A 24,971-nucleotide genomic window follows, 5' to 3' on the forward strand; every position below is an offset into this window, starting at 1 on the left:
GCTATATCCTTTTAAAAAATCCTGATGTTTTGAGGAAGTGCTATCTATCCCATTTTAATGTAATTAGTATTAGTCAACATGGACACTTTACCGGCTTGACATTTTTTTTCTTTTGATAATTTTTTCTGCTTGAGTTTACAGTGTTTTAAAATTCACACACAAATTCAAATATTTATGAACTAGTATTAGGGTGATATTTTACTCTGAAAAATGTTTAAGCCAACAATGAACATCATAGGTTTCCTGTTTCCATTAAAGAGGTAAATACAAATTTCAGAGAGAGATACATTTCACTCACACACAGACACACACACACATTAATGTTATGAAATTACTGTCACTAGTTGGTTTTTTATCCAAGAATGGTAATGAGATGTGATGACCTACCTTCTTTAGCCAAGTCCTCTTTGTAATAACAACCTTCATTTATTTAACAGTTAACCAACATGTGGAGCACTGTCTATGTTTATTCAAGGGGTTTTTTTCCTTTGCAGATCTAACCAGCCCATACAAGAATAGAATCCATAATCAGGCTCTTGCTGATCCCATGCCCTACTCAACTGAGATAGGCAGTACAAACAATTGAAGTATTGTTACTGAACAAGATAATCGACAATGTGGTTAATTGAAAATTAATAGTAGGACTCTACTTAGTGCCAAATGTAGTCATTTGAAGTAGTCACCTTCAATAGCCCAAGAAAGAAAGTCGATTCTCAATTATCGAATAGTAAGGATCACCTGAGCAAACAGTACTTTCAACTTCCTATTGACTTAACTAAATTGAATGAGAGAATTACTCTTTTGATAACATTTTATTTTCTCTAGCATTTATCATTTAGATATAATCAAACAAGAAATGTCTTAAAACCAAAATATTTACCAGATTCTTAATATGGAAGTAAAGAAAGGTGCACTTCAAGTTTATACAAGGAGAAAGCCACACAGTATATTCCTTGAGAACCTACTATGCGCCAGGCATTACGCTGGACCTGGAGTACACAAAGGTGGGTACAACTTGGTTCTTGCCCTTAAGAAGAATGTCTTTCAGCTTTGCTTGCTGCTTCTCTACTCTCTCTGCCACAGAAAAACACTACCTACTCAAACTTAAATCCATGTGTAGATGCCTTCTTGGTTGGCCTAGCCTCTGTTGCTCTGTGGCACAAAGATCAGCATTTACCACATTCATTCCCTCATCAGCAATTATCAGGTACCATCCTACCAAGTGCCACGAATGACAGTTGATGCTGAGACTCTAGAGATGAACAGATAAAACCTATCTCTTGGGAAAATCACAGTGCAACTTTGAACAAGTTAATTTACCTAAACCTACTGCATAAAGCAGAGCTCCCTTGGAAACACCAGCTTCGGCATCTTTACATCACTAGCCCCTGGCATACTACAGGAACTAAAGACATTCGTTCAGCACCAGATAAAAAATCTCTGGATGGGAAATCAGAAGACCATGTTTTGACCACAATATGTCACTGTGACACAATGGGCCTCACTTTGTGTCAAACAATGAGGTGGCTGTCGGCCCCATGTAATCTCAGGGTCTACTGGTATATGAGTAAATATTCTGATTTCAAGTGAGAAAGGTAAACATATTTAACAACCTCAGCATATGCTTTAAACAATTTTAAACCCATCTAAGCTATGATTAGTTCAACAACTAAGCCTATGCTGAAATCACATCTTGAAACATTATTGTAACCATTATTGTGGAATTTACTTTCTGATTTTGATATATTGAGTTCTTTTCTTGTCTCTTCTTACCCCTAGATGTATAATTTGGGTCTGCTGTATTCTTTCAAACGAAGAATTGGCAGGGTGGTTGCTGTTACTTAGGATAAGTGTATAATCTCTTTGACTTTCTCTTGTTGGGCAAACTGCCCAGTGAGTATCAATTTTTTTTAGAGCTACAAATATGGTTTTAATAGATTCGCAGATTTCTAATTATTAGAATTCAGAGCACGTATCTCCCAGGGTGAGCAGATAATTCACAACAATCCATGTAGATGCAAAGGAGATGACAATGGATCAATCTGTATGTGAATAAGTTGACAGAGTGGTTTACTGCTCATCCTATCTCTGCAGCCCACTCCCACCTCCCAACACACACACTTTTCATATGAAGAAAAATGCCTCAGTCTATGGGAGTTCAAATTAGTCATAATATCCACTTTAGGGACTGAGGAAGACTTACTGTAAATCAGCCACTCAGAAACCACATTTGACATATTTTGGTTAGAATGTAACTATAAGTTGTATAATATGGTATCTATTGATTAGAGCTTGGGATTATAATGGAAAGCAATCGCATACATTGAAAGTGACCAACCACAAGAGAGAAAATTGTTCCTGAAGAGCCCACAAAGGGAATCATTTTCCTTATAATCTAAAACTCTTTTTCCTCTAGATGGTATCTTCTAGAGGAAAAACTCCCTTAAGGCTTTATTTTGCCCAAAAGGTGCTAAGATATCTTAACCTCAAATCACCTAACTGGTCAACCCCCTGAGACCAAGAGAAAGTTCTGCAGAGTAAACTGAATGCTTTATTGAAACAGCACTGTCCATTCTGAACCGGAGTAAAAGAACAAATGAGAAAAATGTCTCACTGGATAACAATTCCCAAATGGTTGAGGATGTTATAATAGTTATAAATTCTTATTAGATTCTGCCTGAGTTGTTTTTTTCTGTCCCTTTTACCTTCATAAAATATAATAATCTATTGAGGGAATTACTGTAGGTCAGATACCATGCAATGCACTTCATTTGCGAAGTGTCCCTTCCATCTACCTGTACGAATAGAGAACTTGCTCTTCTTGACCACCCTTAAAGCATCATTTCTATAAGCAGTATGTATTTCTTTAAAAACAGGAATACCCGGGGAGGAAGGAAATCCCATGTCACAGAGAAAGAATGAAGATCAGTTCATCCACTTATAAGAAGCGAAAGGTGCTGCAGACTTGAACTGCAGCTTGAGCCGATGGTAGGAAACTTTGATGTTTCATACTCTCTGCATGAGTCATGATAGTAGTTAACCTTATAATTTTGGGACCATGATTCCAATAAAAATATATAACTACAACAAAAGAACACATATAATAATTGTGTGACTCAAGTGCTTTTGTTAAAAGTTGGTTTCTGAAACACATTCTTCTGTCATGTAAGTGCTGAAGACATATATAACGTTGCAATCCCACTGGAGACCATTTTTTAGTTTTTCCTTACACTCTTCCCTAAATCTTCACTAATCTATCAGATGTCATGGTTTAATAGAAGCATGAACTATACCTATTGGGGTTCCTAGGTCCTTTGGAAAAATGCAGTGAGGATTTGGGCATTTGTTTTTGAAGATCTGAAGGAGCCAAATCACCCTGTGACAGAATTCTGCTAACTAAATGTTTTCTAGAAGAATATTAACAGTAGCTTAATAGTTAACACCTTCTCCCATTCCAAAATCAAGGATATATCTCAATATAATGGAGATAATGTCTGTAAATGTTTTATGCTTCGATATGGACAAAGTTGTGGACGTGTGTTCATGCAAGGGTAATGCATTCTAGACTGCTTCAGTCTGACCAATTTTCCATGTAGTATGCTAAAATTAAGGAAAATGCCAACAGTCCTTTCAAATAACAAAGTTAAGGTAAAGGCACACCTGACTGAACTCATGTGAGAAGCACACTACAACCAGTGAGGGATTCAGGAGGGAACTAATCCAAAGCACTTTAAGCTTTTAGATCCACATGAAAAACAACGTATCAGTCCCTGTGGTGGACTCCATCTCTGCATTACTAAAAGTCCTCCCTGTCTCACCTCTTCTTCCAGCCACATCACACCAACTTCCCCCATTTATAGCTCAATAGCATCTGACTGAGTATGCCTCACATGCATCCTGCTTCCTGACAACATGGAAGAAGATGCACACGCACAAATTAGAAGTATAGGGAGTTCAGGCTCAATGGACCACAAAGGTCAACCAAGGATGAGCCAATGGGTAAACATGTCCCCCTTTTATTTTGTGGGGAGATGTATTCATGAGGGGCCTCCAAAGGCCCCAGTAAGAATGAGCACCCATTAGGAGTAGTACCGATCACTTTAATAAGTCATCTTTCCATTGGTTTCCCATGGTCCTTCATTCTTACTCTGGAATCTACCCGAACAAAGCACCTCCGTGTCAGTCAGTATCTCCTGATCTGTTTGCAGGAGGACCTAGGTTGAGTCAGCTCTGCAAAAGATCCTAAGGTGTATAAATGAAATAATATCTGAATGTACCAAAATATAGGAAGAGATAAGATAGTGACATAATTCACAGTAAAGAAGAAAAGATAAGTGATAAAAAGAGACCAACTAGAAAAGCCCTTAGAAGATCTAGAAGGCTGGATCTTCCCATCTAGAAGAAGAGGCAGCCCATGGAGGAGCCATACTCAGAAAAATTCTGATGGGCACAACTTATAACCCTTTCCTTTTACTACTAGGGCTTCTATTTGCCAGAGAGCCAGACTATACACCCCAGAGCTCTTTATGTGCTCTGGTCATCTGCATCATGAACCAGAAATAGAACATGCAGTCTCAAATTGTCTTCTCAAAAATATGAAACCTACTTCCTATCATATCCAAGAAGCAGGCTCTCGTAGGTGAACAGAGAAGAGCAGTCAGCTCACTGTTAGTCACCTCTTCAACCCAGAAAGCTTCCTGTCCCACCATATGCTTGGCTCCAGTCAGCAGATCCCTGATTTCAATACCGGTTTGACAAGTAGTGTCCTGCAAGGCTTCCCAGGAAACAGACCCAAACTCCATCAAATACATCTGCATAGTAGAAGAGTGATTGAAAATCCAAGTTGCATAATCCAGAACTGAGCCAAGTGTAACAGTGAAAAAATATCCTTACATGTATTGTGAGGTTGTCTTACGCCACAGTTTCTCTCATTAAGGACATTCTGAACAAATCATTCATAGATGATTGGTCTGAAATCTTTTAGTGGTTACTGATTCACAAAACCACAGAAATAATACATATTCTGCTAACAGCCAGGGATGTTGCTATGACATCACAGATAATCACGTTTGAAAGAGAGAGAGCTGTGGCACTCCTGTGAAGATGAGACAAAAATCTTTAAAATAATATATCCAAGTATCTAATTTGTCAATTTGGAAGTGTTTAACATCAACACAGACCGGTAAAGAAGGAAAAAACTGCTGATTGTTCAGGGCAAAATGAAATCACAATGAAGATTTCATTATTCACAATCATAACTGTCCTGTGTATAATCCTAAAAGGATACTGTTCTAATAAATCCATTCTCTAGATGAGATTAGGTAGTAACAACAATTATCAGTCATCAAGCTCCATTCATAAAGTAAATCAAGATGGAACTACCTGTGGAATTTGTTTTTCTGCAAGTCCTTAGTGAAATTATTAGGTACTACTACTAAATTCTGTTAAAGAATAAAAGAATGCCATGAAGCAGTTAAGCAACCTGAGAGCAAAATCAATAAAATACACACCTTTGATTCAATTTCCCAAAAGCAACGGTTTCATTTGGGGACATAAAGAAACCAACTTGATGGAGTAAGGGGGACGGGTATGAGGAAAGCAGGCAGAGTAAGGAGGACAAAAAATGCCAGCAAAAGTCCTGAATCAAGTCAAGTACTCACTACTGACACAACTTTCTTTTGCACTAGGATTCTGTTTATTTTTTAAGCATTTCTGTTTTCTGCTCCCTAGCTAACAGGAGTGCTTTCTCTTTCACATGGAAGATAATGAATGTTCCTTGCATGTGTTACACATGGACTTACATGACTAAAAGTTATAAGCAAAATTCCTCTGCACATCAAAGATTTAAAAAAAAAAAACCTTGTTTATTCAAGAAATTCCTAATAGCTTCATTTATAAGTAAAACTTTCTCTTTATTTGAGACCCCCTGTCACAGCAGCATATAGCTTGAAGCAGGTAACTCATGTAATGAACTCTGCTCAGTTTTGAGAAAAATAGTATCTGAAGGCAGTTTTTTTTCTGGGGTCAGTAGATGAGCAGTTCAAAAAGAATAAAGTATCCCAGGGAACAGCACACAACCGGAGCGGGGGGTGGGAGGATGGGTAGGAACATTCTTGCTAATTAAAATTTCCAGTTCTGATGGCCCTCTATATACACAAATCCCAGTTAAGAAATGCCTGCAGGATCAGGCCTGTACCAAGAAAAAGTATACCATCATCACATTAATTGTATTATTACTTCATAATGCTAACCAGCCAGGTTTATATAGAAGAGATTAAATAACAAGATAATCTTATAAACAATGCTCATTTCATCAGTGTACCAAATAAGTTTGATTTATATCAGTAACTGTTCTTCTAATTAATTTATGCATCCACATGCTTTAATTTACACAGACAGACACCTACAGTGGGGTAAGGATAGCTATTTTTTTTAATATTTTGAACTTAAAGATGGGTTTATGTTTAGACTTCCCAACACTCACACTTCAAAAATGAAGTGACTGTTAATATACCCTGCATTAAGACTGAAGCATGCAAAAAGAAAACATTTTATCATACTCAATGCCTATCTCCCCCTACCAACATTTATATGTTTAATTTTAGTTAGTCTAGCTTTACTCAAACCTAAAGCCACATCTGTCTATTCCAAAGTTGTGAACTTACCTTTTTTTTTTTTTTTAACCAACATTTCCCTCAAAGCCTTTTGGATACATAACTTCATCCTGTTATAGCATCAATCTTAAGCTCCTATATTTGTTTTCATGCAGTTATCTAGTGATTCAAAGGGGTAAAAAGGCTGCTAGCTTTAAAGGTTTTTTTTTTAATATTTTATTTATTTATCTGACAGAGAGAGAGATCACAGGTAGGCAGAGAGGCAGGCAGAGAGAGAGGAGGAAGAAGGCTCCCCACTGAGCAGAGAGCCCGATGCGGGGCTCGATCCCAGGACCCTGAGATCGTGACCTGAGCCGAAGGCAGAGGCTTTAACCCACTGAGCCACCCAGGCGCCCTGCTGCTAGCTTTTAAAAAAAAATCATTTCTACTAATATCAGGGTCTTGGATAAATTGTTAAAAGTACACTCCAGGATGCTGGTTTACAATAGCAAGTACCACCAGTCAACAGAGAGAAATGAGAAAATTCTAGAAAGGGAGGAAAATTCAACCAGAAAGATAAAAACAATATGCCTGAATCCAGACCTGCTTACAATAAGCTATCAGTGACATCATGGTAATGCCAGCACTCTTTGAAAGCCCCTAAAAATAACAATGTAAAAGGATTATCTTGGTGTCAGCATTATTCCAATTTAGTTATTTTACACCATCCATGGATATTTTCAGTGTGGGGATGAGGATGTCTATTTTCTTATTTAATTGGGCAAGCAAAAAGGTTTTTACTTGTCTTTGATATAAAACTTTTATTTATGTATTTGATCAATGTTTATTTGTAGGAAGTTAATATAATAACAGATGTCAGCTACATTACCTGTTTTTGATTATAAACTCCTAGAGGGCAGAAACACTGTCTATTCAGCTCACTTTTTATAGGATGCAAACACAGGACCATACTCAAAAAGGCACTTAAAGATGGTTTTTATAAAAACAATGAATTCCAGCGGACTTGGTTTGCCTCTGTGCTCCACAAAACTCCACTGGCAAGTACTGAACATTGAGAAGTTAACACTTATATTCTTGGGTAATTCCATTCTTCAGATGTCTGTAAAGGCCATTTCTCTTCTGGAAACAAGGATTATTGAGATAGAACTATTTCCACCTTTTAACGTTCAAGAGCTACCTTTTGTCAAACACCTAAATTCTATAATGACCTCACACTAGAAAATAAAAGAAAAAAAGCCAGACCCAAACATCCCATTTCTTAGCATCCAGTTAGCACAGTTCAGAAGGATCTGCCAGCATCAGGCAGAAGGATCTGCTGTTTTCATGAGGGAATCTGCTAACACAATTATTATGGTACCTGAAAATGTAGCCTCCCGGTATTCTTAATACTCAGATTATCTAGAACTAGGGATACAAGGAGTCAAATAATTTTCTGTGATAGGAAAAGAACTTAAACCCTGCTCTATAATGCTTACAAACTCTAAAGGAATAAAAAACCAGTAAACAATATCTTCAAGGATCTGACACCTCAGAAATGGAGAATGTTTTTGCTAGCTATGTAATGTGGGGTAAGTTTTTTTAAAATTTCTACACCTTTTCTGTATTTTCTAAATCTGTAAAATGAAAATATTAGACTATATAAATACAAAGAATTCTCAGGTTTAAATTATGAAATCATATGAAAAAAATACTGAGTCCTAAAGAATCTCACACACAGATTGAGATTCCATTATCCACCCTAACAGAAGATTTTCCCTTTTTTTTTTTTGCAGGTGGAAGAAGGTAGACTATGTGTTTTCAGTGTAAACCCTCATTTATGCAATGTTACTTACTATGACTAACTCAAAATATCCAAACAGAGTATCACTAGCCATTCCTATAAACATAAAAAAATATGGTTTTATATGTAATGATATACATTGCATGTATCTACAAAATACATATACAGGGGCAACTGGGTGGCTCAGTGGGTTAAGCCTCTGCCTTCGGCTCAGGTCATGATCTCATGATCCTGGGATCGAGCCCCACGTTGGGATCTCTGCTCATCAGGGAGCCTGCTTCCCCTCTCTCTCTCTCTCTCTCTGCCTGCTTCTCTACCTACTGTGATCTCTGTCTGTCAAATAAATAAATCTTTGAAGAAAAAAAACAAACAAACAAAAAAATACGTATAAATGCACACATTCTGACACAAATATACAATTCTCTCTATTCAAGTCAAGAACTAAAATACTTCCTGTTTTTCCACCTTTATCTTTTCTTCCTCCTTCTATGAAGCATCTAAGAAGCTATTATGACTTGGGAACTTACATAAAGTAAAAATAAGCACCTTACTCAACATTTCTTATATTCCTACTGACAGTTCCCAACTTGAACTTACGTTATGCTGGTTATCTGAAATCTAGATAACATTCCCTCATATAGTGGTTTTGAGAGAGAATACAGAATGTAGGTAAATTCTCAGGCCATTCAGCCAAGATTTATTTAACCTGTAATGTACCTGATATACAGAACTCAAGATACAGAATCCATGAATTTAATGATACTTAAGCAGAGAGTAATAGTAACAACAGAAGTAGAAAAATTAAAAAAAGGTCCTGAAAATATGTAGAAGGGGCATCCAGGCCACATTCTCTACCAAAATTTAAAAAGGGAGGAAGGAACTTAAGTTCATGAAACTACTTTTTATCTATCAAGCATTTATTAAGACACTTACAAAAGAAAACTTCAAGCAACTACTGAGTATACAGTCATTCTCTTACTTGAAATAAATAAATGCACTACAGAATACAGTGATTTCTTCTGAATAAAGAAAGAAAAGCATAGACATTTTGTTCAAAACTCCCTACGTTCACCTTGGATTCCTATTCTTAAGGAAAAAATTGTAAAACTTTAAAGTGAATATAATTTAAAATGGTTACACTATGTGAAATTTTCAGGAAAAAATTTCTTCTTAATTTTTATCTGCTTAGCCAACAGAAACTAGTAAAATACATTTCTATCATAACAATAATGCACTTACTACTTGCTCTGTGCTAGACTCAGTACCTTATGCACACACACACCCCTTCCACCCTTCCAACAATGCCATGCCAAGAAAATAGATCTGAAGAACTCAAATCTTCCTGCTCTTTTTCATCAATTAAAATGAAATCCAAAGATCAAAACACACAGAAGCAATCTCCTAACTACTGGATGCTCTATTAGATGTCAGGAAATTCAAGTACTTTGATTTGAATGTTGTCCTCATGTCAGGGTAAGAAGGAAAATGGTCAGTGGGAACCACAAATTTCTGGCTTTCATCAATAACAATTCCACTCAAAAGTCCAGGGAAAAGGATGATTTAGTGATTATTCTGCATTCCTTTAAAAAAAAAAAACTAATTAAGATTTCACATTCCTGAAAAAAAATCCACCAATGATCAAATTTATGTAACAATGAAACCTAAAATTTGTAAGTTCACAATTTAAGTAACTGTGGATACTAATCTTTTAACTACTAACACAAAAACTAGGACTATAAAGGAAAACAGAACTGCAGTTCCCTTTGATGGAAGACAGAATAAGTTGTGAAAAGAAACAAATACAAAAGAATAAAAATTTAAAGAATAATGGAAGGGAAAGAGAAAATAGAGAAGAAAAAAAGGAGGTACACAACAAGGAAAAGAGAAAGGCAGGGAGGTGCAGAGGGGACTGATGGCACAGAGGGAGGTAAGACGCTTCTAGTAAAATGACTCTCGTCCAAAGTTTGCTGGAGCTGGATCATCACCTCGATGGACAGAGGGATTACCTCTCTGGTGGTTTTTAAAAAATGCTTTGTGTATCTACACAGTCTCATTTTATTTTTTCAAAATCCTGTGTTTATTTTTAAATAGAAGTTCAAGTTTGAAAACTTTGCTTAGGTGTAAAGGAATGACTTTTATTTTAGAAATGTACTCTGGAACGTACACACCATTGCTCAGTTTAGTGCTTAAAACCTCAGAGATGCCCCGACATTCCAAACCTGACAGTCTTTCCTTTGTAAAGAAATTAGGGCTGCCTCTTTCCACAGCACTTGAAAATCAGATCTGAAGTCAGTGTTCACAACTGTGCAAAGCCTTGGAAGTATGTCCATTTGCTTGAGGAACAATCTATCACCAAAGATAGTTGTCCCTATTCTCCAGAAAACAATGCAGATGTGCCCAAAGGAGCAAAAGCTCCCAAAGGAACATCTGGAGTTAGTTATCAGAGAAAAACTGTCCTCCTGCCCAGAGCATGTATACAGAGCACTTGCACTGAATACTGTATCCAAAGCCCGATCCATAGAACGGTGAGCTGTGCATCAATCTAGTTTGCCTTAGCAGGCTAAGAACCCCACCTACCCCCTCTGCCTTGACCCGATGGTTTGCTTCTTTCTTCCCATCCACCTACCCATCCTGTATTCCAACAGACCCCTGGTCCTCTATCCCTCAATTGCATAAGAATGCTTTTATATAAAAATTCATTAAGTAATGTACCACTTTCAATATATTGATCCTACAAACTGTAACTCTGTGAAGTGGTTCAACACGATGTCATCACCACACAGCAACTTGTTTCATTTACAGTATCTGTTTCACTTCGACTCATGAGCTAATATAATTCAATTTTTTTTAACTGCACACAGGCTGCTAGACACATGTGCCTGGCAAATGGAATCTGAACTTAGCTTAACAGCCTCATTTATTCCTGATGGTTTAAATTATTTCATCACAATTAATGACACCCCCTCAGCTTCCTGTGCAGCGCTGCCAGATGTTCAGAGACCACAAAGCCACTCTCTTCTTTGACGGCTGGTGACAAGTCGTCCTCTGAAGGACGTTCCCTAGGTACATGGGCCGGATGACACCTCCATTTCTTAGCACCTCTCTGCCTCCCAGAGTAACCATGTTGAGGAAAAAGCAGGAAGGCATGAGAAACCAGCAAACGCATTAGCAAAGGCAAATTACGTGAAGTGATCTACAGGCAAAGGAACTTGGCTCCTGCCACAGGAGTTCCTAACCTTGTTGTTTTATGAAAGAGCTCTTCACCTCCACCTTCCCGCGACGCCCCCCCACCCCCGGCATCCACTGAGTGCCTAACCTGGCGTCAGTCCTCAGGGAATGCCAAAGGACAATAAAAATATCAACTTTTCCACCGGGATTCTCTTTGGTTTTGGTAATTTTGTTTTGAAGGGTACTGTTTAAACTTACCACCTTCACAGTGATCATCATGTTGTTTTTGAGAGCAAGCACTCTGAATGATATATCATTGTATCTTTTTTTTTTTTTTAAGATTTTACTTATTTGAGAGAGAGAAAAGGAGTGGGGGGAGGGGTAGAGGGAAAAGCAGACTCAGGGAGCCAACTCAGGGCTTAGTCCTGGGATTGTGACCTGAGTCAAAGGCAGACACCTGACTGAGTCACCCAGGTACCCCTTATCATTGTATCTCCAACTATAATTTTCTGCTATTCAATAGACACTTCCAATTGAAATATACAACATTTTGGGAACTTGTGGCAAACAGTTTTACCCCTTTTTCTTTTTTTATACTTTATGGAGGCATAATATAATGGATATACAGAAAGTTGCACACATTTCATGTAAATATCTTGATGATTTTGATTTACCTATTTTTCTAGGCTCAGTAAGATTTATTCATTTCAGGGGCTGTTGGCTTTTTGTTTTTGTGCTTGTTAAGTTTTGTTTGTTGTCTTATATTCTTTTAAAGAACATACTGAAAAATAGACTTCACACTTTCATTATTTTGATTCTAATAATGGAAAAAGCCATTTACTTCTTTTTTAGAAAACCAAAATTTTTATTCAGTATGAAATTCAAAAATGTTAATTATCTTATATTCATCATTTTAAGTTCACAAAAATTCATACAATCACAGGTAGCTAAGAGTAGCTAACAGGGTAGCAGAAACAGTAAACATACTAGCACTGATACAGTAAGAATCCAATACTACAGCTCTAATTTGGAAAACATTTCCATCAACTAGAGAACATGTGGCAGACATTTTATGGATTATTTTTTAAATGTTAAAAAAAAGAAAAAAGCCACGCTGATCTTATTCGGGGAATAAGGGGCCTTTTTCTTTGCCAAAAAGTATAATAGGAAAACTGAAAGGCCACCTGTGTCAGCCCACCCTATAGTATGAACATAAGCTATAAGAGCATTTTGGAAAATATCTTCAAACTGAGATGAGAAAAAAAAATCAATATCAATACAGATTCCAAGCAGATGCAAAAGGCTTCTGTGCATGTTAGTGATTATGTGTGTGGCCTACACAGGCTAATTTCAGATGCCTCCAAACTCAGTGTACTTTCTCTTTTATAAACTATTTGGGATTAAAACTAGGAGCTCATCCATATCAACTTTGACAATGGACACAAATACAGGGTAAGCTAATCAAGCCATACAAGTTGAATTTTCCCCCTTATAGAAGGCTCTTTTAATCTCAAATGCCTACTGAAATTTACAGACATGCTACACTTATGTTTTGACAGTTGTTTATTAAAATTGCTTTCCTAGGAAGTTCTATGAAGCCAACAGTCTAGTCTGTATCAGAACTGAGGCGATCGGAGAGAGTCGAGATGATGGCATACTTGCAGCAAGCAGACAACAATAGGAAACTCTTAGCACTCCCAGAGTTGCATCAAATTTTCCATGGACCGAAACTAAAATGAAATAGTTCAATTACTAAGAGGTAGATAAGTAAAATAAACAACTAATTTCATACAGTGAAGTTGGGAGAGAGTCATATGGACCTCATTCTGTTGTCTCTAAACGCTGTATTGGAGGGGAAAAAGGAGCTGAATAAACTTTAAACTCTCATGTAGGGATGTATTGCTTGTGTGTCCCTGGCAGATGTGGAAAGGAGATGAAATGGGCAAGGGAGAATCAAATATCCCATCGCTGCAGGTTTGCTGAGGGAAAGAGCACTGCAAAGATCTCACATCTGGCAATCATTTGTCAATAGCTGGAAAGAGAACGGCAGGAAACTTTCTGGCTCTTGGAGAAGATGAAAAGACAAAAACCATGTGTCACACACACACACACACACACACACACACACACACACACATTCTGCAATGGTACAATGACTACTACACTTATTCTCCAACCCCCCTTCTCCCCCACACCCCCAAATTTAATGATCTTCAGATATACTCTACTCCGTGGTCAAAAACATGCAGTCACTTGACTTGTTAAAGCTGCAGTGTATGTACATTTTTCAAATAAACCCCAGGGCTGATGTTAGAAAATCAAAATCAGTCAAGCATAGACCGCCTGGTACTTTGGGCAGGAATCCTTGCGGTTTAGTCAATAAACAGAATCTGAATGAAAGACACCACAGTAACTAGACAGTAACGTTTTGAACAGTTCTTAACCTGAAGGGGGGTTGGGGAAGGCGGGTGTACTAGTGACCATGGACATAAGGCTACCAGTCCACTTAAGATGGCTCGCTCTACCTGCAACATGACTGTGTTTAGTTCAAGGTTATCTGCTGTTTCTCTCTCTCTCTCTCTCTCTCTCAGACACACACACACACACACACAATGAACTTATATTTGAGGAATGTTGAATGTTGTGAATGAATTTGGAGAGAATACAGTTTGTTGTTGTTTTTAAATAATTATACCCGTTTAATAGGGTGGGAAGGGGAAATCTCAAATTCTTTTTGGTCCATACTGGTGATAATAATATAGAAAATTCGCTGGCTTCATTATGAGTTCATAAAAATGACCAGCTTTGCCCTAGCAGGTTTATTATGCAATAAAAAGTTTTCAAGACAACCCACACAAAATTAATTAACTTCTCCAAAATCATAGGAATTTAAATCTGGTCATGGTGATCGATAGACTTCAATAAGCAGCTTTCAGTTCACCCTTATGCTGCATTTAACTAGCAGCAGCCGCCAAGCTCATCCCTGTGATTCCATAAGTGAATGCTGCAGGTTGTTTAATAACCTGGCAAATTCACAGTAGCTTGTCAAATTATTACAGGAACAGTGTCATCACTAAACAAGCCTGATCACGGTTAATTACAATGCAGACTAGAGAGCAGCCACAATTGTTCATTAATTACAGGAAGCACCTCATTTAAATTTTATGGAAATTTACACTTGCACCCCGGTATGTCTGGGAAAAAAAAAAAAAGTGATCCTTCATGCATTCACAGAAGAAAGGAGTCTGTGGTTTATGAAACATCACAGTAAATTGTGTCTAATCTGATACTGAAATATTGGTTCATTATTTACTCTAATTTTCTAAGCACTTTAGTGGTGAAAAATATCAAGTCAACCCCACATCTTAAATTCCCAACCAAGAAAAGAACTGTGTTGGGCTAGCTGTAACAATTTAAAAGAGGATAAGGCACAGTTAGACTTAAAAAGTAACTTTTCTCTGATTGAAAAAATAATATTTAACAGGAATTAGGGGAAGTCTAAACTAGAATAACCATTTCCTAGAAAATAATTATTTAAGAGCACAATTTTTTGCTAATATACTTCAGTTAACTTCCCAAGCTATAAGAAAGTAGTTTCATACCCACTTCAAAAACCAAGGAGGAGGGGGCGGCTGGGTGGCTCAGCGGGTTAAGCCTCTGCCTTCGGCTTGGGTCATGATCTCAGGGTCCTGGGATCGATCCCCGCATCGGGCTCTCTGCTCAGCAGGGAGCCTGCTTCCTCCTCTCTCTCTCTCTCTCTCTCTGCCTGCCTCTCTGCCTACTTGTGATCTCTGTCTGTCAAATAAATAAATAAAACCTTAAAAAAAGAAAAAAAAAACAATGAGGAGGGGCACCTGGGTGGCCCAGTGGGTTAAAGCCTCTGACTTCGGCTCAGGTCATGATCTCATGGTCCTGGAATCGAGCTCCGCATCGGCTCTCTGCTCAGCAGGGAGCCTGCTTCCCCCTCTCTCTCTGCCAGCCTCTCTGCATACTTGTGATCTCTCTCTCTCCCTCCGTCAAATAAATAAATAAAATCTTTAAAAAAATGAGGAAAATCAAAATTAGACAGTGAATCAAAGTCTTGATTTCCAGCTACTTTTCTAAATCAAGCATATTAACACAATAAGCCCAAAGACACCCTTGCAAAAGTCAAGTAAGACACGGACTTCAGGATAACAGTCATTCAAAACCAAAGATATGTTCATGAAAGAGTGTCAAGGATCTTGGAATTATTAAGCAATAAAGTTGCTAAGCCATCTGAAATTTTAGGGATAGAAAAAAAGAGTGAAAAGGAAAGAGGTAAGAATAGAAAGGGACTCCACCAGTCAAGAGAAATTATGTCAGCTAAAATAGAAAAGTAAATCAGATATGGGCACTGTGTGTCTAAATGAAAATCCTTCATAGGAAAGGATATAAACAAACTATCGCTCCTAAATCAAGGTGTACAAGAGGTTATTCTCAGAATCAAGAGGCCAAAATAGCAAATCCTCTAGTGGTTATAATGCCTGGCCCTGAGGGACAGCCTGAGATCCAAGCAGGGAAAACAGATGTCTCTGGCAAGTCCTATGGAGAATTCCCTGAAATGCAGAATTAAGACTAAAAACTAAGAAATGCCTCATTTCTTAGGGGGGGGGGGAAGACTAGAATTCATGGCCCATAGCAAGAATGAAAGGACTCTAGAAGCAAAAAACTACTCCTCAAGTTGTTAGCTGGTGAAGAACATATTAAGTGTCAGGTTTTTCTATGACTGACATAATGTGGATATGTACCAGATATCATTAAAATGTATGGAAGTCATATTTAGAAAGGAAGAGGAAAACAAGAAGGAAATGTTCAAATGAGTCCCAGTTAATGTACCAATTCACCACACTTGACTCTTTGAACACATTCAACCTTTCCACTCGGTCTGCCAAAATGGTGTTGCAAGAGGAGGAGTCCAATAAAATGAGATTCATTTCTTTGCCCAGGGGCTTGGTCTTCTTCACAAGGACCGTGATGAATTGTCAGCTCTACAAATGTTTTAACTACCTACAACCAGGGTTTCACGTAAACTAGTAAACATACATCTTCTCTCTTGGTATGTTAAAATAATATGCTCCATTGGTCTCTTTCAGTTTTATTTCACACAGTCACATCTGCAAAACCCATTGCTCTTCGCTTCATAACTCAAGGTTCACAAACAGATTATCCAACAACCACCCATGACAGACTAGTCCAGGTGATGTGTTTGAAGAACATCACTTGTCCTACCCAAAGAGGTCAAGGATCAGACCACTCTCCATGAAAAGTCTTCCATCACTCTGCATTTATGTGTCACGCACAAGCTGTTCGCTTTCGAAAACTGGGAAATACATGATCATGTCTCATATGTGTCACACCTGCTTTTCTGTTGTACTGTAGCCATGCACCACCCAGACAGGACCAGCTTGTGGTACAGCGGAGCTCAGGTGGTCTTCCCTAGGCCAAGAGCAGGTGTGCAGGAGACAGTACACTCTTCAGTACCATAAAAACTGAAACCTCCTCCTACCACCACTTCCACCTTCACTCCAACTGTGAAGAAGTCAATTTTTAAAACTATTTTCCTCTCTCATGCAAGGTGTCTAAATAAGCAAAAATGCTTTAAAACCAAGCTCACCATGCTCATCCAAATAAGTCTGAAAATTTAGAAAATGATGCCAAATGCAGGTCCTGAAAAAATATAGCATGTGTTTGCTCATGCTAGGGATGCCATCCATGTTACAACTTCAGCCAGTATTTTTGCATTAGTAGCACACACATTCCTTAAATACTACATGGCACAGAGTAAAGGCAGGTCTTTGAGCTACGTGTCATACTTATATTCTTTATCTATGAAATACAGAACTACTTCTAACGTCCCAAGACCACGTAACATGAGCTGAATTCCAAATAAATACTTTCACTTGACTAAAGAACTTAATATTGTATCCCAGGACATATCTCCCCATACATGAAAAGGGAAGATAGTTACCATTAAATCATACTTTTCTAGTACGGTGCCCAATGGCTTCTGTTCTCCTGAGCTGAGAGACCATCACGCAGGAAGCATGACCTGCTCACCATGTGTCTCTAGTGCCTAGCACAGAACCAAGCACATGATAACGATGCTTTTAAAAGATAAGAGCTAGTCTTTACTGAGGGCCTCTTTTGTGCCAGGCTCTATGCTACCAGCTAGGTAGATGTTAGAACATTCACTCCTCATAATCACCTTGGGTGGCAAGTCCCCATTTTACAGATGGGAGAGCTAAAGCCCAGTGTGGCTGAGTGACTCTGCCAAGTGTCTCACAGTAACTTTTGTCAAGCGAGGCAGCCAGCCTTCAGAAAACACGTTCTTATCTACCGCAGCATATACCATTTCTTGGATGAATAAATGAGCTATCTCCAGTTACAGACAATTTAGCCTAAAAAGGACTTTTTGTGGCACAAATGCCACCCTGGTTCTTCCTTTAAACCTATCTCTACAACCGTCCATCTCCTGATGACACTGATGTATCCACGTCAGACATTCAGGAACCACTGTTTCTGCCACACCACCCCCAACTAATAAAGCAGTAAGACTCCAACCTGGACTTCCAGCCTCTGGTCTGGCTCCTCCAGGTTTGGGCAGAAGTCTGCACCCAGCACTCTGCCAGCACATGCCACTGGAACCTGGGGGAATATGGCCAAGTTAGATGCTGGGTGTGGAGGCTGCTAAGAACTGCACACAAACACATCTGTCCTAGATAGAAGCAGGGACATTCCAACTGCAGGTATGAAACAGGCCAGCATGGCTTCATTGGTTTTTGACACTTACTACGTCAAATATGTTACAAATAGCATGTAACCAAGTCTATTAACTACCAGAAGGCAAATTCTAAGAAGAAAAGATCCACAAAATTTTTATTCCCCCTTGTATCCATAGCATGTAGCACAAAGCAGGCATTTACTAAATATCTCGGGATGGAAGGAGGAGAGAAGGTTAAAGTACAAAGGAAAAGGAACATAGAATCTCTGCTTGACATTGGTGACATTTTCTCCCTTTCCTAATTTTCTTATGGGAGAATGAAGAACATTGTATTTTCTAATATTTAAAGTTCCTTTCCTCTATAAAATACCTGTTCAAATTTATTTTTCCTATTCATGGTATAAGTTAGCACAGACAGACTTTATCAATATTTATTATTTATTTACTATCTCTAAATTTTAACAGGCTTATTTTATGTCTGTTCTAATAATAAAAATGCTAACAAAACAGCTATAATTTAGAATGTTTCTCTATATCTAAAATTCTATACTGAAAGCCACTAAGATTCCCTTTCAAATCTGTTAACTTAGTCTATCTCATCCCAAAATACTGCCTCCTGTTACCTGCTTACTTCATTTTAGATTTTTTTGGAGATAAAGACAAAAGGACTTAGATATCATCTAAACCTGTTTTCTGCCTTTTAAAAAAGTTCTCTGAATCACACTCAGTATTCCCAAACACACACTATCTTTGTTAATCATACAACTATCTTTTTTCATAATCTCATTCCATCAATCAGCTTCATCCCACCTGTCTTCTTTCCCTATCAAGGTCCACCTTTGCTGTTTTGTTCTGGGCTTTAACCCCACTTACCATCATCTGTGCCAGTTAATTTTCTTTGTTCAGAGATCAGTTTTTAGCCAAGTGTGCTGCCTTAGAAGTCATTTTCCTCTTTCTTTCAACCCACAAATCAGTTCACCTCTCTAAATTTAAACAATTTTCAATAAAGTCCACTTTGCAAGTTTACCAGTGAATATTACTAAAATTTTTAAAAAGCACTCAATTTTTTGGACATTTTGGGGGCCAACCCTCCTATTCTTTTTAAGTCTCACATTCTTTCTTCTTACCCATGCCCATAAGGTAACATGGACAGATTATCATCTGTCTTGAACTTAAAACTGCTCTTCATCCACACATTTCACAGTGGGGCCCAAGGGGGGAAGCGAGAGAGGTCATGTTTACTGAGTACTTGTGATGTGCCAGTCACCATGTGGGCACCTTACACATGGACTGACCCAGTTTTTTCCCTTGCAACCATCTTACAGGATATGAGAATCTCCCTTTGACAAATGGAAAAAAAAAAAACAACCCTGAGGTTTCCAGTAGGTAAATAACTAGCTCAGGGTTCCATGCTAGAAAGTTCCAATGCCCAAACTTAAGAAATGAGAAGATATTTCAAAGAAGTTGATGAAAAACATGCAAAAGTTGTACTTAGCAGCTTCCACTCTAAAGGCATGTGTTGATATTTCATATGAAAGAAATTACAAAAAAGACAAAGAAGGTGGAGAAAGTGTGTTATCAAGAACTACCACTTGCTCTGTGGCCTAGGGCAACATAGGCATCATGAAATTATCCTCAAACTTGAGGCATGAGAGAGAAATGGGGCACGAAGAAGAGCAGGGACGCAGTGCATGTGTGTTGTGGCACACACAGATCCATGCTGATGCCTGATGCCCCCCCTCAGCTGACATATGGAGGGGCACTAATGAGTTCTGCAACAGTAATTCTCCCTACGGTGCAATAGAAGAACTGGGGAAAAAATTAATCTTTGAATATTCCATATCAAAACAACCCCCCCCAACAGCTTCTTATAAAACCTCAATAAATGTAGCTACTTAACTGATTAAAGCACATTCTGTGAGCCAGTATATATACATTGCAAATCAAGTGTAAGTAATACCCTATTTTATGTACACAAAACAAATTCCCGCTTACCTTAACATTATTAGATCGGGTCACCAATACTAGGTTTCTAGTTCCTTTATACCACTCCCCACCCCACAGAATGCATGTTATAAACACTCTTGAGAGGAAAGGGGAAAGTTAAACAACGACAATTACATTCGATTACAACCTCAGACACTTAGAAATACACAGTTTCTGAGAGAAAACAAAAAGGTCTATGAATAAGTTGAAAGGAAACAGTGCCAGGCTACTAAAATGTTACAGCTATCCAAATCATAAAAAGAACTGCACTAGAGATGTGAGTTAGCACTCTCAAACTTAGAATCCTAGGGTTACTTAGCAGAAAAAAATCCATCAGGATCCAGGTAAATGGGCCTCGAGATTTTAAAGATGAGGAAATTGAGACTAAAAACAAAACCGCCCAGTTGTACTACTGGGTTCACTGCCTAACAATGTCCTCTCCCATTCTGCCCACACACTTCGTGGCAGTATTAGATAAAGAAAAAAATTTTAAGGGGAAAGCAAGCTCTGTTTCCTAATTCATCAAAATGTACCAAGGAAAAAACAAGGGATATAAAAGTTGATAACCTCATTAGTTATAATTCTGCACACCTAGACCATTAGGCCTTTTGATTTAGAAGCCTCAGTAGTGAGACAGCTAGCTAGAAACAATCAAAAACATGACTGACAGATACAGCAGACATAAATCGTCCAGCCCCTTGTTATCACTCCAGTGTAATTTCAGATAATAAAATATGGTATGTACCTCACCACCGTTTTCTCTGGAATATAAAATTTAAATTAATTTGGGGAACTCCAATTTCATCTGCTTTCCTTCATGCCAGTGTTTAGTGCCTTTTTTGAAGCCATACTTTATAAAGTTCTCTACAATGATTTGCACAAAATGTTTCAGTGATTTTTTTTAAATCTCTGAACAGCTATAAGACTAAGGGACTTTTTTCTTCTTTTTGCATCTTACTATATTTTGCTTTGAAATAAAAACATTTAAGTTAAAAAAAATAAAAAATACTAAACTGACCGGCTAATATTTCTGAACAGTATGCCACAGGTTTAATTATGGGATAGTAATTGTCTAGTACTCATCTAAATTTCATTCTGCTATTGCTCTAACAGGAAGCAGGAGGCCTTGAAAGGAACCCTCTAGAATCCCCAGGGTACGCAGAAGCTGAGTGCATATCTACTCTCCAGGACATACCTCAAAGGAATCATGGTGTGTGAGAGAGCTATTTACAACTTACTTTGTGTATAATCAGCAGAAACAAAAGATACGACAACAAGCATAAAGGCCTCCCTCTCTCTCCGCCTTTCTCCCCTCTCAGGGGAATTCAGCAAGGGAGGGCCAGTGGGCATTCACTTCAGTGTCAAAAGGGCTTCCAGAAAACACATTTTCTATGGGGCAGGGAGGAAATATGGCAGGCTTCCTACACACACACACACACACACACACCACACACACACAAGTTCTTTGTTTACTAAGATTACACATTAAAAACTGTTAGGGGCCAGACTTCTGCAAAGAAGTCTGAAAAAGCCCCACAATGGGAGCTAATACTCAGAATAACTGAAACTGAATGAGGTACAAGGTGTGTGTAAGGAAGGGGACAATGGAAGAAACAAAAAAGAGTCACAGAAATGACAACTTGAGAATAGAAACATGTTACCAAGAAAAGGAATTCCAGAGTCTGGGATGCTTCTTGCAGAGTCAGGGCCCATTTGAAACTTTATTTTATTTTTAAACATTCAACCTTCAGGTAGCCATTTACCTCATAGGCACTATAAAAGTCAGAGCCTAAATAAACAAACTAACTTCCATGTCAGGTCGACTCTCCAGTTCAGCTGGTCATAAGCCTGGATCAGTTCTGAAGGGCATGTGTTTTGGTGACTTCAGTCTAGCAATTGCAGGGATGAGGGAAACTATCTGAACCCACGAAAAACTCCTAAAAGAGTGAAGAGACAAAATTTGTTTTAAGAAGCAGAGAATGGGAGAGAGAGAACCCAAAAAGAGTTCCATCAGAGGACGGAGGGATGTGGCTGGGTAGAAGCTCTGTCACCCTCCAAGCCAGAGCAAGCACTGATTAGAACTTCAGTCTCATTTCAGTGGTTAGACAATGCCAAGCAGCAAGAGGAAAAATTACTCAGATAACACAAAGAATTCAGGAAGACCATTAAGTGAAATAGATTTGGCAATAAGCTAGTCATGAGCTCTTGTGAGAAAGAGCAGAGAAAGAAATAAATTAATTACCCAACACCGTAAAGATGAAGATGTACACCGAACACTGCTACAAAATAAATGAATACAAAAACTGAAAAACAGGAAGATGAACTAAATTGCTGGATATGCAGATAATGTCTGTCTTAATTTTTCAGGCTGCCATTTCACTAAAGACAACATTCAGGGCCTAATCATACTCAGCCATGGAACCCCAGGCTAAGACTCAGAAGGGACAAGTATACAGAAGCTACAGGTCTAGAATCAAAATACTGCTTAACCATCAAAAAGGAACTGGTGAGTCTAAACTGTATTGATCCAGTCTCCAATACAGAATGGCCAGAAATATGCTTTATTCTTACAGAGGCCTTAGATGAGGCAGGGTGTAACAACAGGAACATGGTAATGATGAGGGATCTATTACAGGAGAATTGAGGAGAGAGGACAGTCCCTTCTAGAGTCAGCCCAGAATAATCAACTACAGGATCAAGATGAAAGAGGAGGGAGCAGAAAAGGACCAAGGAGGGATTCTGCTACTCAACAGGTTGACAGACACACGGGATTACTGCGGGATGGGCACATGTCCTCACAGAAGCCAGGTAGTGTTTAATTAGGGGTTCATTCTCTTTCTGCCTCGGAGCTGGTCCTCGTGGGTGAGCCGGGGGTCCTAGGCTCTGCCATAGGAGCAACCTCTGCAGGTACAATTACAGATTTTCACAACCACAAACAACAATAGCTTGTTTTATACTGTGAAATGTGGAATAGAAGGTAAAAAAAAAAAAAAATCTCTCTTTCCTGGTGACCCCCTGCGGAGCCTGATGGCCCATGAATAATGCTGAAATTACATAGAATCTTTCTTCCAGAGCCCTCAAAGGGCTTTACACATATAATGTTTATTAATTCTGGTATCGAACAACTAAGAAGAGAGGAGAAAATTTCTATCATACTCTTTTTAAACCGGAAAACTGAGGACCATCAATACAGCCCTCCCCCACATTTGATAAACTGAACAGAACTGAAATTAAGACAAAGTTCCCTCAACGACCACGCTAGTGTTCTACGAGAAAAGCCTTCTACCATGAGTTTGCTTGTTTGTCCAATTTTTATTTTACGTGGGTTTGAATGTGAATGAAGTTATTTGTAACTTGCCAGCTTTATACTTGAGAAAGAAAAGGACAGAATCTGATTATTTTCAACTGGTTTACAATCATTTTTGTAATTGCGTATTTTTTAAATTGAACACCTCAAATTATTGCTGACAGGCACATACATTGCCAAATCTGACAAGTAACATTAAGTGAAATTTCTTTTTTTTTTTAAGATTTTATTTATTCATTTATTTATTTATTTATTTATTCAGGGAGAAGCAGAGGGACAAGGAGACTCCCACTGAGTGGGGAGCAGGGCTCCATCCCAGGACCCTGAGTTCATGACCTGTGCTGAAGTCAGTCGCCTAACCAAATGAGCCACCGAGGTACCCCTAAAATTTCAAATATGCTTATATACACTCACATTAATTTTCTTTCTGTCCTCAAAGCTCGAGTAATACGAAAAACTCCACCGGCTTTGGCGTTAGACCTCTGTTTTAACTTCAAAGGCAGGACCTTGTAAAGACGATCAGTAAAGTACCAATTTAAAGTCTTGTTTCCTACATCTATAAAATGGAAATAATTATGTTTTTACTGTGTAAGTTTGGCTAGGCTGAAGGAGATGACACAGATAAAGCACCTAACTGAGCATGCAGTAGGGACACAGTGTAGGTAAATGATACTTCCCCAGATAGCACCCCACTCCCCTCCCAGCACACACTCCCATAGAGCCCGAGAAGTTTGAGACAGAGAAGGAACGGATTTGGGAGGAGGAAAAGTAAACCTCAAGTAACAAAGGAATAATGTAAGCAATTAGCAAAACTAAAAAATAATATCTATTCAATTAGTCTCAATTAGGGGCCAGGTCAATCAACTTTCAGAAGACTTCCTAGAATGCTGTGTTGAGGAAGACTAGAAAGACCTGTGTAAGTTCTGAGAAACTGACCATTACCATCTTCACTGGGGGAAGGAATGGAAAATGGCACATTTCATACTCTGCTACTCCTGCCCCAATGAAGCCCTTCACAATTAAAACATAAGGCACTTTTTTGAGTTTTCTTTCATGCTAGTGGTTTGACCTATGAATTAGAAATAAGAACCTTCCAGGGAACACAGCTGAATAAAATCTGAAGAACCTCTGCCCTTTGGGGGCAAAAAAGAAAGAAAGAAACAAACAAACAAAAAACACCCACAAAACTGAACAAAACAATAAACTAATGGATAAAACCAACAGTCTAGGTCAGTGGTTCAAAGTGTACTCCTCAGCCAACGCACATTTTTAGCACCACCTGGGAACTTGTCTGTAATGCCCATGGGACTGAAGGCCGGAGACCCACTGTGACAAAACCCAGGGGTGGAGCCTAGCCATTTGCTTACCGAAGCC

General features: G+C 38.4%; 1 protein-coding gene across 3 annotated transcripts in view; it reads right to left on the minus strand.

The window, feature by feature from the left end:
• Positions 1-24,971, minus strand: part of BNC2 (basonuclin zinc finger protein 2) — a 425,240-nt gene that overhangs the window by 234,960 nt on the left and 165,309 nt on the right. For 2 of the 3 annotated variants that reach the window (XM_080819785.1, XM_080819787.1), the window contains one exon: positions 18,145-18,228. The exons of the other annotated variant lie outside the window; for it this stretch is intronic. In XM_080819785.1, the coding sequence (XP_080675911.1) occupies positions 18,145-18,228 (84 nt within the window). The remainder of the gene's footprint in view (positions 1-18,144; positions 18,229-24,971) is intronic. 3 annotated transcript variants of the gene reach the window in all.

The sequence above is a fragment of the Martes martes genome, assembly GCF_963455335.1.
Source record: "Martes martes genome assembly, chromosome: 12".
Taxonomy (NCBI): domain Eukaryota; kingdom Metazoa; phylum Chordata; class Mammalia; order Carnivora; family Mustelidae; genus Martes; species Martes martes.